At 53.8% G+C, this 12,223-nt stretch overlaps 1 protein-coding gene across 3 annotated transcripts in view; it reads left to right on the forward strand.

Annotated features, from left to right (window-relative positions):
- Positions 1-9,148, forward strand: part of RFX2 (regulatory factor X2) — a 99,177-nt gene extending 90,029 nt beyond the window's left edge. For all 3 annotated transcript variants that reach the window (XM_055343040.1, XM_055343042.1, XM_055343041.1), the window contains 7 exons: positions 324-478; positions 1,780-1,877; positions 2,666-2,815; positions 3,497-3,705; positions 5,543-5,696; positions 6,732-6,774; positions 7,349-9,148. In XM_055343040.1, coding sequence (XP_055199015.1) covers positions 324-478; positions 1,780-1,877; positions 2,666-2,815; positions 3,497-3,705; positions 5,543-5,696; positions 6,732-6,774; positions 7,349-7,461 — 922 coding nt within the window. In that variant the 3' untranslated portion in view covers positions 7,462-9,148. The remainder of the gene's footprint in view (positions 1-323; positions 479-1,779; positions 1,878-2,665; positions 2,816-3,496; positions 3,706-5,542; positions 5,697-6,731; positions 6,775-7,348) is intronic.
- The last annotated feature ends 3,075 nt before the right edge of the window (positions 9,149-12,223 follow it).

Raw genomic sequence — 12,223 nt, forward strand, 5'->3', positions numbered from 1 at the left:
ACTGCCCTCACCCCGGCCCCCTGCCCCCAGGGGCCACAGAGCCCAACCGGCTCACTTCCCAGTACTCCGGGGTTAACCTGCAGACACCCCCACTGTGACCCACAGGCGAGTACGTCACCCTTCCAAGAATTGGCACTCAGAGCTCCCTTGTGTGTGTGTGTGGGGGGGGGGGGGTTCACACTCTGACCATGGCCTGTCCTTCATGTTGCCCATTCTCTTGCTTCAGCAGGAGACTGTAGGGAGTATGGGCCTGCTGGAGAACGGGTTGGGGCCCCCTGCCACCCTGCAGGCTGCAGCTCACCTGGGTCTCCTGTTCCCCGCAGCGACGGGGAGCCCGAGGGTGCCGTCCTGCCGAAGGACAAGCTGGTGTCTCTGTGTAAATGCGAGCCCATTCTCAAGTGGATGAGGAACTGCGACCACATCCTGTACCAGGCCCTGGTGGAGATCCTCATCCCCGACGTGCTGCGGCCAGTGCCCAGTAAGTGGCTCGCTGGCTGCTGTGCTCCCCGTCGCCCCTGTGCTTTCCTTGCCCCCCACCCCAGAACAAGGCCGAGGGGAAGGCCCGCTCATGGCTCTGGGGAGGCCTGCCACCTTTGGGTGGCCGCCCACCCGGGCCGGCTCGGGCTTCAGCATGCTCTGTGCTGCCGGGCTCCGGGTGACACTCCAGCCTCCCAAGTTCCTCTGGGGCCCGGGATCTCCATCCCCCTTCACCCAGCATGTCCCCAGAGGGCAGGGCCGGGGTCACAGGACAGCCCTACCCCATCTGCTGGTTTGCTGAAAGCCCCAGGGAGGGTCTCAACCCACTGTGCCCCTCTGCCCCCGGGACCACCTGCAGGGCCTCCAGAGGTGATGACAGGCTCATCACACCCACCCGGCAGGTAGTACGTCCTGCCAGGCCCTTCCAGGCTCTCCCTTGGGGCCCCTAGGGTCCTGAAGGGTGGAAGCCCCTGACTGAGGAAGCTGGGTCCTGAGGCCTCAGTCTTAATAATGACAGCAGGGGCACTACAGGTAACCTGGCAGTGGGCTATTAATATTTGTGCTTGTTGGCACAATGGAAACTTCGGTCTTTCTTAATGAACTGGTCTGCTGCTTTTGTGCTGGAAAATTGGAAACAGCAAAACTATTACATTTCTCCTTCGGGCTTGCCGGCCCGAAAACTGGTCATTGTAGCATGTAGTTGGAGTCTCTCTCTTAAGGTTGGAGTTGGGGTACATTTCCTTTTACATTTTTGAAGTTTTTTCTTTTCTTTAAACAGCCTTATTTGTTTCTTATTGCAAGCCACCTCACAATAAATTTGGAAGTTGGTAGACTCTACGTACGTGCATGTGTGTGTCTCAGGGCTTCTCCTCCCTCAGCACTGTGGACTGTTCTCTGTAACAGGGGGCCGTTCTGGGCACTGTGGGGGGGTGGGGCCCGGCCCCCACCCATTGATGTCAGGAGCTCCCCCAGTTGCGACGACCACAGGTGTCTGCACACATTCCCCTAATATCCCCTGGGGGCAAAGTTACCCCTGGGTGAGAAGAACCACTAAGACAGGAGATAGAGGCACAGAGATGAAGGCACTGGGTGGCCCTGATTCTTACCCAGCGCCTTGCTCACTAAATGCCCTAAGTTCTCCCAGGTCCCCGGTCCCCGGTCCCCGTATGCTGCTCACTGGCTCTTTTTCTCTGTGCTGCGTGTTCTAATGGGTTCATTGCATGTGCATCTCTTACATTAATGCTGATCCTGATGAGCGAGTCCACCTTTCTCACTCGAAGTATCATGGCTTGTATCTCCCAGGTACCCTGACACAGGCCATCCGTAATTTCGCCAAGAGCTTGGAAGGCTGGTTGACGAACGCCATGAGAGACTTCCCACAGCAGGTCATCCAGACCAAGGTAGCAGCTCTGCTTGACGGGAGCAGCTGGACAGGGCTCAGGGAGAGGCCCCTGTCCCCCTGCCCAGGGAAAGTGGGCTCCTGAGGACCTCGAGGCCCTTTGGGGGGATGAGGGTGATGTAGGACAGGTGCTACTAGGGAGGGGCACAATAGAAGATGTCATTTGCTGTGATGCGTTTGGGTTGATTTGCAACAGATAGAATGTTCCTATGCGCCTCATAGGAGGGAGGGTTTCATCTCCTTGCTGTCACCCTTATTGCAATGGCCTGAGCCACAAATCAGAATTTAAAATGTGGAGATTGGGCCTCCATGCCCAGAAGAGAGTGCTGTTCTCACAAGCATCTCTTAGAGACCTGCGTACAGGTGAGGCCAGGTTCCGAGCATCTGGCCTCCCTGACCATGGTCTGGAACTGTTAGACCAGTGACTCTCAAACCTCAGTGTGCATAGGAATCACCAAGGTAGTGATTAAAATTACAGATTCCCAGGCCCCACCCCCACAAAGCCTGATCCAGTGGCACCCAGGAATCTGTATTCCCCTGACCTGGCCACTCCAGAGAGCCAAAGGAATTCTAGAAACAGTGGCATAAGCCCCCTGTCCTGAATGGCTAACTCACCAATGCTATGGAGTCTGCTCTAGATGCCAAGAGGGTTTGGTTAGGTTGGCATCCTTCATTTATTCTCACTCTTCGGGTCCTTGAAGCTGTCAGAAGGGTGCGTCTCTCTGTGTCCCAGAGCCCAGAACAAGCTCTGGCCCCATGCCTCACCATCTGCACCTCCCCCGGCCACAGGTAGGCGTGGTCAGTGCCTTTGCCCAGACCCTGCGCAGATACACGTCCCTCAATCACCTCGCTCAGGCAGCCCGGGCGGTGCTTCAGAACACTTCCCAGATCAACCAGATGCTCAGTGACCTCAACCGCGTGGACTTTGCCAACGTGCAGGTGACTTTCTCCAATGTAATCCCCCCGCATCCCGGGATGAGGCACAGGGACCAGGCTGAAGATCAGCAACGACACATATGTAACCCTCACCCTGCTGGCCCAGCCTCCCAGCCTCTCAGAAAATGCTCAAAATCACAAAATTCAACCCACAGCAAAAGCCAGCATACATGAAAACAGGTTCAGGGTGGAAGCCCCCTGCAGCCCACTCAGGGACCCCGACCTCCACTCCATGACCCTCCCCCTGGTCACCCCGGCGTCCAAGTGCTGGGACCCACACCTTGGCTCATCCTCTTTTAAAATCTACCTTCCTGTTGACATTTTCGCAGCTCTCCTCTGGGCTCAGAGAAGTGCAGGCTGTGTGCATGTGTGTCCTGCCACAATGATACACCGAGTTCAGGCTCTGAGTTTATCCACTAAATAAACACACACATTTAGAGAAATGACCACTTAAAAGTAAAACACCACAAACATGGTATAGAATCTGAGAAGCGTGGATTTACATGCTTAGAACCAGGGCAGGCTCCCTCTCTGGATGTCGTTCCATCCGTCCCTGCCCTTGTGCTCAAATGTAGCTGGAAAAGGCCCAGGGTTGGTGCTGTTCTTCATGCTCCCTACCCAATGGCATGGGTATGGGGTCGGGGGTGGGGGGAGCTTCCCTGACCTGCCACCCATGCCCTGCAGGAGCAGGCCTCGTGGGTGTGCCAGTGCGAGGAGAGCGTGGTGCAGCGGCTGGAGCAGGACTTCAAGCTGACCCTACAGCAGCAGAGCTCCCTGGACCAGTGGGCCAGCTGGCTCGACAACGTGGTCACCCAGGTCCTGAAGCAGCACGCCGGCAGCCCCAGCTTCCCCAAAGCTGCCCGGCAGTTCCTTTTGAAATGGTCCTTTTATAGGTAAGCGCAGCTTGATTTCCAGGAGAACTCGGGGAAGGCAGGGACAGTGGGCACCGTGCAGCTGTCTGCTCAGCAGGCTCCCGAGGCAGGCATGGCGTGCTGGTGTCAGCAGCAGCTGGCCTGTGACTTTTCTTTCCAGACCTGTGCTCTCCTGTGGCCAACATGAGGCACTCGGGAGGAGGGAGATGGCACAGCATAACCACCAGCCACAGCTCCCAGGGGTGGGGAGGGGAGCATGCGGAGAGACCACCAGGGACCCAAAATCCAGGTGCACTTGTTTACCTTTAGGGGGCTTGGCCATACAGAGCCAAGAAGCTTCTGAGGAGAAAACATCCCAAATCCCAAGCCGTTCCACCCTGTCCACTGACTCGGCCTTTGGGTCGGCTCACGTTCAAGCGATCTTTGCTTTCCATGCTGATTTGGACACGGCGGTCAGCCCCAGGGGCTCGCTCCTTGGCTGCTTTCGCTACGCCGTCTCCAATCCACAGCCTGCTGAAGCCACCTCTCTTTTTCCACTGCCAAAGTGCCTTAGGAGTGCATCTACACGCTGGCCCAGGAAGACGTGCAAAGCATTAAGTAGAATGTCATCAACTGCTTTTACTGACTCACTTGCACACCCAATCACTCGTACACAAGCACAAACAGTTCCAGCTCGTTAAGAATAACAGGGCATGTTAACACTTTTAAAAGTTCATTGGAGCAAACACTGCTTCACCTCAGGCAGCCCCAACCCACAGGTGGTCCGTGAGTGAGGGGAGAGGTGTTACAGAGAATTTGGGGGACCAAAGCAAGGAAACGAGGTGATAGGCTTTAGCTGGAGCGCCTGCCGCCGCCACCGTATTTGGAGGAGCCTGGCCCTTTTGTGGCTGGTTGTTCTAAGGTTCACTCAGATTCCCGCACATGGACTCTGGCTTGGTTCTGGTTTGCTTGGGCCACGGGGTCAGAGCCAGTGCTGTGCAGGCCCCCTGCTTGGTCAGGGGCTCACACATGTCTCCTCCCTGCCTTGTTCCCTTTTGTGTCTTTGCCACCACAGCCATGAGACCTAACAGAGTGGGGAAGCTCTGAGGTGGGGCATTCAGGTGTTTGGAGCCAGGGTTTTGGGTCAGGTCCCAAGTAATCTAATTCCTTTCAATCAGGGGTCACTTTTTCTGTGAAGAATCAGATAGTAAGTACTACCAAGAAATAAATAAACTTCTATTGGCACACAACATGTAAATGAACAGGCATGGCCATGTGCCAATAAAACTTTATTTATGGACACTAAACTGAATTTCAGGTGCTTTACATGGGTCATGAAACATAATTCTTCTTTTGATTTTGTTTCCAATCATTTAAGAATGTAAAAAGCATTTATGGTTTGCAGGCTGTACAAGAAAGGGGAGTGGGCTGGATCTGGGCTGGATGTGGGACCAGAGCGGGCCAGCCCCTGCTGCAGATGAAAGAGGTGAAAGCTTCCTGAAATTCTGTGTTGTTTCAGGCGTCTAAACCACTGACTGAGGAGTGAAGGCTGGAGGGGAGGGGACCCCAGGAGGAGGGAAGGCCAGGATAGGTCACCTGCTGTGGGCGGGCAGTAAGGGCTCCACCACTGACCAGGCCCTTTGATAAGGCTTGTGTCAGACAGAGACACAGTGTCCTGTTTCCATGGCCTCGCTTAGAGCTGACTGCTCCCTCCCAACTCGCGTCCACCCGCCTCCACTCCAGTCACGCTGGACACAGGTGGTCTGGGCGCTGGCAGGCCACTCCTGGGTCTCTGGGGCCCCTGAGAAGCCTGGCTCGACTGCCTGCCTGCACTGCATGCTCCGCAGAAGGTCCCCAGCCTCTGTCTGCCATCCCCCAGCTCCATGGTGATCCGCGACCTCACGCTGCGCAGCGCCGCCAGCTTCGGCTCCTTCCACCTGATCCGCCTGCTTTACGACGAGTACATGTTCTACCTGGTGGAGCACCGTGTCGCGGAGGCGACTGGAGAGACGCCCATTGCTGTGATGGGAGAGGTGAGGGACCCTCCTGCCTGTGGGACCCCGGGCCGGCCCGCACCCTGTGGGGGACACAGCCGACGGCCAGAAGAGGAAACACGTGCAGGAGGCCAGTGGGTGGGAAAGACCTCACACGCTGGAGCCAACCCACCTGGCTTCAGACCTGCCTCTCTGCCCCCCAAAATGGGACCTGGGACTCCCCGCCCATGGGGGGAGGTCCTACTGCTGTAAAGTACATATAAAATTACCTTTCTGGCCATTTTAGAGTGAACAGTTCAGGGGCATTTAGTACATTAAGAATTGTGCAACCACCACTTCTAATTCCAGAACATTCCATCAACCCAAAGGCAAACCCCGTCCCTGCCAGCAGTCACCACCATCCCTCTCCCCAGACGCTGGCACCCACTACCCTCCTTTCTGCCAGGATCTGCCTGCCATGGGCCCCTCACACGCGTGCAGTCACACATGGCATGGCTTTTCGTGTGTGGTGTCTTTCACTCAACGTAATTTTTCACAGCACAGCCATGTCATAGTGCATATCATTGCCTCACTCCTATGGCCAGATATTCCCTTGCATGGATAGTCAACATTTTGCTTTATCCATTCGTATGTTGATGAATACATGGGTTGTTTATACCTTTTGACTGCTGTGAACATTTGGGGGCACATTCTTGTTTGAATGCCTGTTTTCATTTGTTTTGGGTACATTCCTAGGAGTGGAATTGCTGGGTCGCAGGGGATTGTTTTGAGGAAGAAATGAGGTGATGCTTACAGAGCTTTTAGTACATAATAAACCCATCACTATTCAGAGGCCACAGTCCCTGTCCTCTTGGTGGCCTGAGCAGTTAGCACCCACTCAGCCCTCCTGCAGCTCCCAGGCAAGACCCAGAAGGTGCCAGAGGGGACACACCAGCATCAGCACTGCTTCTCATGTGGGAACTGCTCTCATTTACAAGTGAAGCCTGTTTTAACTGGAGAGAGAGGACAGTGCTAAAATTCATCAGGACCAGGCCCCTCTGCAGAGGCCCCTGACTCTAGGCTTCTCTCTTTCAGTTCAATGATCTCGCCTCCCTGTCGCTGACACTGCTTGATAAAGGTGGGTATGTCTGTAGCTTTTCCGGGAGGCTCTCCCAGGGGCTATTCCTCCCACCCTTGGCCTAGTGGAAATCGAGGAAGCTCCTGGGGTGGGTTGAGGGGCTTTAGGAGTCAGCATCCAGATAGGCTGGTGAGACCTAAGCAGCAGGAGGTGTCCTACTGATGTCCTACTGATGCAGGCCTGGCCCCTGCTGGGGCTTAGAGGAGCAGCCCTGCACCTCCTTGGGTGCTTTGGGATGACATCCAATCCTGCTCCCCAGGCACCTCCACATCAGGCCAGGAGTAGAACCACAGCCCTGTCTGCCTGCATCCACTTCCCCTTACTCCAACTAACCAGGCCCTCCCCTACAGGATTAAGGTACCAATTGCTGAAGGGAACCCTGCCAGGAGTGTGACCCAGCAAATGGACACTGGGCAAGGGAGGTCTCCAGTGAGAAAGCCTCCCTGAGCACTTCAGGGTGGCCAGGGGGGCCCTGGTGTGTCCAAGCCTGTGCACCTCCCTGAGAACATGCTTCTCTCTCCCTCCCTCCTGCACCCCACTCCCACACCCCTCATCCCCAATGCTAACCCTGCAGATGACATCAGTGAGGATCGTGGCAGTGAGGCTGACCCCGACGCCCGCAGCCTGGGGGAGCCCCTGGTGAAGCGAGAGCGCAGTGACACGAACCACTCCTTGCAGGGCATCTAGCTCTGTGGTGCCTTCCTCAGGCTCCGGACCAGGACCCTCTAGCTCCACTGCAATAGTGCCTCTTAGATGATGTGACTTTTGATCTGACTCATGGGGCACCAGTGCACCCTCAAAGAGCACACCATTCTTCAAGAAGAAAACCGATGTTAACCACAACAGAAGGTCACATCAGACTCCTGAGTGCCTGAGCTGCTCACCTGGCACCTCCTGGGTCACCTTTTCCTTCTGAGTGTTCTTGTCCTTTCCTCTGCCAGACAGTGACCTTTGTTCCAACTCTACACATCCTGCCTGAGAGCTGAAAGGGGCCATGCTGGACGAGCTGGCACCTCCACATTGGGCTTCTCTTCTGTTCAGCTGCCTCCAGCTTCCACCATGATTTTTTAAAACTCAGATCACAGGAGAAAAGGGGTGTCCTGTAGCTGTTGGGCTATACTGAGCTGACCAGTGTCCGCAGAGCCCCCGCCCTGGTGCTTTGTGGGGGGAAGAGACCATCTCAGCGCTGTGCCCAGGGCCTCCTACACTGCCAGCTATGCTGAGGCACAGATGCTGGCCCACAGGAGCCCCATCTGCAGACACCAAAGGTCCCCAGAAGCAGCCATCAATCGTTGAGTCCCTGGGCCATGCACAGCCCAAGGCCCCATGTGGCTCAAAGAACAAGTCACAGAAAAGGCTTGCCCAAGCCAAGACACAGTGGTGTCTCAAGAATCAAAACCAGAAGTTTTATCAGCAACTGGAAGGACTTGGGTTCTATCCAAGTTCATAGCCAACAACAAGCCAAACTACTGAGTCTGGAATGAGTTTGTTCCGAGGGGGCTGGGTGGTCAGTGTTTCAGTGCCGCCTTCCAAGGGCAGCCATTGAGCCAAGTCTGCTTGGCTCCTGCTTCATAGAATCTTCTGGATGTCTGCCTTTGAATTAGCGATCCTGGAGCACTTTGACCCTGGGCATGTCCCATCTTGAACTACTCAAAATCAAAACTCTTCTCTGGGATAAATGAATCCTAAGGACTTGCACAGTCCTTGAACTTTGGACACTCCAGATCTGTATCCGTCATAACACATTTGCACTTGGTTAGCTCCATGCAAGAGTTCTGCCCCTAAACCAGCTATAAAGAAGACAGACAAACCTCTGGTCTAGGAAGCACCATCTTTTTGAAATGCAACAGTTTTTCCTTTTGGAAATATGTTTATACCAATAGTTTTGTGCTCTAATTGTTATTAGAACGTTTCTTATGAACATGTATATTGCAGTATATTCGGCCCCCAATATTTTTTTTCTCATTCACGCAGAAGGTACTAATGTAAACTCACGTGGCCTTTAAAAACCTTACTTCCCGACAAGCGGGAGCGCCGTGCACTCCTAGGCCGTGCCAGGTGTGCAGGGAGGTGTGGAGGGGAAACACAAGAAAGATAGGCGCTTATTTTAGAAACCAAAAGTCTGTATAATAATCACAATGTTTGTCTGGTTTTACAGTTCAAGACTCAGATGAAATCAGACACAAAGAATGTCTTTAAAATATATATCTCCTCTCCTGGGAGACATTTAAGCTCACGGTTCACGGAGTGTAATGGCCTGCCTTTTCTTCCATGTGTGGTAAGCAGTACAAACTGGGTTTCCGCCTTATGCTCCTGCCTTTGCAGGATTCCACAAGGAACAATACAAATGACAGTAAAGACGTGCACCTTCCAAGCCCGTTCTTGTTTTTCACTGCTGTGAACACACTGAGCATACCCACTCTGGGGCCTCCAACCACACTTCAGCTCCTCCTCGCCACACACACAGTGGCCTTGGAGGAGGCAGGCCTCCCTGCAGGCCGGTTCCCTGCCCTGGACTGCCAGCCTGGCCAGGTTCATGCCATGTGAGGCTCAGAGGAGCAGCAGTGGCCTCTAGCATTTTCTTCTTGGCTCTCTGGGAAGTGTTCCAGAAGGAGCAGATTCCCTGTGCTTCATTTAGTAAGGCCAGCTCTGGGCCAGAGGTAGCAAGAAAATAGTTCTCCACCCTAGATGATCAAGACTATTTGTTGGCAGATTAGACTTATTCAGATATGCTCCAGCCACTGATGAAACCCTCTGGTTGTTCCCAGGGCTTATTTGGTAGAGTGGTGGGGGCCAAACTTGGGACTCCCCTAAGAATCACTGCACGAGCTTGTTCTAAAATGGCCAATTCCTGGGCCCCATCCACAGAGAGGCTGCATGGCAGGATTACCATGGGGGCTGGAAATCCACATTGTTTGGACCACTCCTCTTACAGGGATAATAGGACTTTGAAGAATTCCTGCAGAGAAGACCAATGGGCTCAGGCACCAGGAAGGGCCCACAGATGGGAAGATGTTCCAGAAACGTGGACACAGTTCCTGGTCAGCTGCTCCTAAAAGTTGCTTCCCCGGGCCAGGCCAGTGCCCCAGGTGCCCCAGGGATGCTCAGCCTGGGCCCGAGCCCAGGCTCATCTGTCCCAGGTAGATGTCCTGAGGCCCCCAGGTATTACTACAATCATCTACTACTTCCCTGGGCTGGGACCTCCAGGGCCTGTGCACATGGCTTAAGGCTCTACCATCACCATCTTGAAATTCTTAGTAATTCTTGAACAAAGGGCCCACACTTTGATTTTGCACTGGGCCCCAGTGCAAATTTTGTGGCCAGTCTTGGGAAACTCCCAGGACACAACCACGCAGACTCCCCATCAGCTGGGCCCTGTCTCTGTAGCGACTCCCTGCCAGGCTCTGAGAACCGCATGGAACCCTGACTCGCCCCACCCTCTCATGGTTCATGATTATGGGCCCTATCTAGCCTAAGACCCTTGAAGCAGTGCCAGCCCTTGCACCGAGCAGCAGCCACCCCCCAGCCCTCCCTGTCTGAGAGCCAGGCCCAGTGCTAGGGTGGCAGGGCCCCTGGAAGAGGAGAGCCAGGCCCTGCTTCTGAGCCTCAGTGGCTGGTGACCGAAGGAGAACAGGTGAGGACTCCATGATCACTGCCCCAGGAGCCTGACAGGAGATGAGCAGGGGTGACTGCTGAAGGCCCACAGTCTATCAAGTCCCTCAGAAGGCCCACTGGGTAGAGACCCAGGGCACAAGGGCCAAACAATAAGGGGAGCCTAGTCCTACCAAGAGCCTCTGGGAGGTTTTAACTAGTCACAACAGCTTCATGCTAGAGGCTTCTGTCCAATCTCTTCTTTTTGACAGTGTTACCCACATTGTACACATGGTAAAACTAAAGCTGCTGGATGGAATGTAGATATGATGGCTGGAGCATCAATAGCCATTTTAGACCCCGATGTGGGCATCACATAAGGATGGCAAAGCAATGAGACAGAAGAAACCTGGATCCCTGGTGATCATGGAGCTGTATTACAATCTTGATGACCCATAGTCAGAGTTTGATAAGCTGCACTGGGGAGGGGTGGGGCGGGGCAGGGGAACCCATGATGTTCCTGCCTCTGGGAACTTTCTGGTAGCAAGAACTCTGAAGCAAGTTGTGAGGTACATCCCTGCAAAAAATACACACACACTCCAGCTATGAGTGTGCTAGGGGAGAAATTCTCCCCAGTGAGGGTGTCACCTGCTCCACTACTTTTCCTTCCACAGTTCTGGCTGCTGCCCAGCTGCTCCTGGGTCCTGCTCCAGAACTTCATCCTTCCACACCTTCTGTGACCTTGTCCATCCCTAAATGGAAATGCCCCTCCACATGTGACTTGCTCCACAGCGGCCCCTCCCACCACTGCTCAGAGGGGTGTGGGTGCCTTGCCCTCCCCACAACAAAACAGGAGCTCAGCATCTGACCTTTCAGGCCTCTTCCTCATGTTTCCATTATGGCCTTGCCCACCATCTATCCAACTGTTCAGACCAGAAATCCAGGACCACCTGCATGGCCCCCACCTCTCCCATCTCCCCAAAATGCCATAACATGGTCACTCTCTTTCCTCCTTGCCGCTGCCCAACTCCTCCTGGCCAGGAAGGGCAGCATGGTGGGGGAAATAGGTCCAGGCTAATGCACATTTGAGTGAACTCCACAGTCCCTGGTTATGCCCTCGGGTAAATTACAACTGACCCTTGAAAAACATAAGGTTAAAGGCGCCAACCCTCCTTGCAGTCAAAAACGCACCCATAACTTTGACCTCCAAAGAATTTAATAGCCTACTGTTGACCAATAAACAGTCAACTGATACATTTTGTATGTTATATGCTGCATTCTCAAAGCAAGCCAGAGGAAAGAAAATGTTACTAGGGAAATCATAAGGAAGAGAAAATACATATACAGCACCGTCCTGTATTCACTGATATAAATCTGCACATAAGTGGACCCACACAGCTCAAAGCCATAGTGTTCAAGGATCAACTGTACCTAGATCAGTTTCTCCATCTGCAAAAAAAAAAAAAAAAAAAAAAAGGTAATAAAAATACCTACCTCACAGCATTGTGAGCTTTAAATAAGTTAATACTTACAAAATACTGGAGCAAGCATTCAACAATTGTGTCTCCGTGTGCACACTTGGGACCAGATCATTCTCACTGGTGGGGCATCCTGGGCACTCTGGGATGTGGAACAGCATCCCTGGCCTCACCTACCCTACCAAGTGCACCTTTCCTCCCCAAGTCGTGACAGCTACAGATGTCTCCAGATATGGCTCAGTGGCCCTCCTGGGGCAGAATGGACCCCAGGTGAGAACCACCGGTTGAGAGCACTATCATGATGACTGGTTCCCTCCATCTTTTGAACCTTGCAACCACATCATTTATCACTAGTCTTTCCCAACCCCTCAAACAAACCC

This window comes from Nyctereutes procyonoides, unplaced genomic scaffold (genome assembly GCF_905146905.1).
Source record: "Nyctereutes procyonoides isolate TBG_1078 unplaced genomic scaffold, NYPRO_anot_genome, whole genome shotgun sequence".
NCBI lineage: Eukaryota > Metazoa > Chordata > Mammalia > Carnivora > Canidae > Nyctereutes > Nyctereutes procyonoides.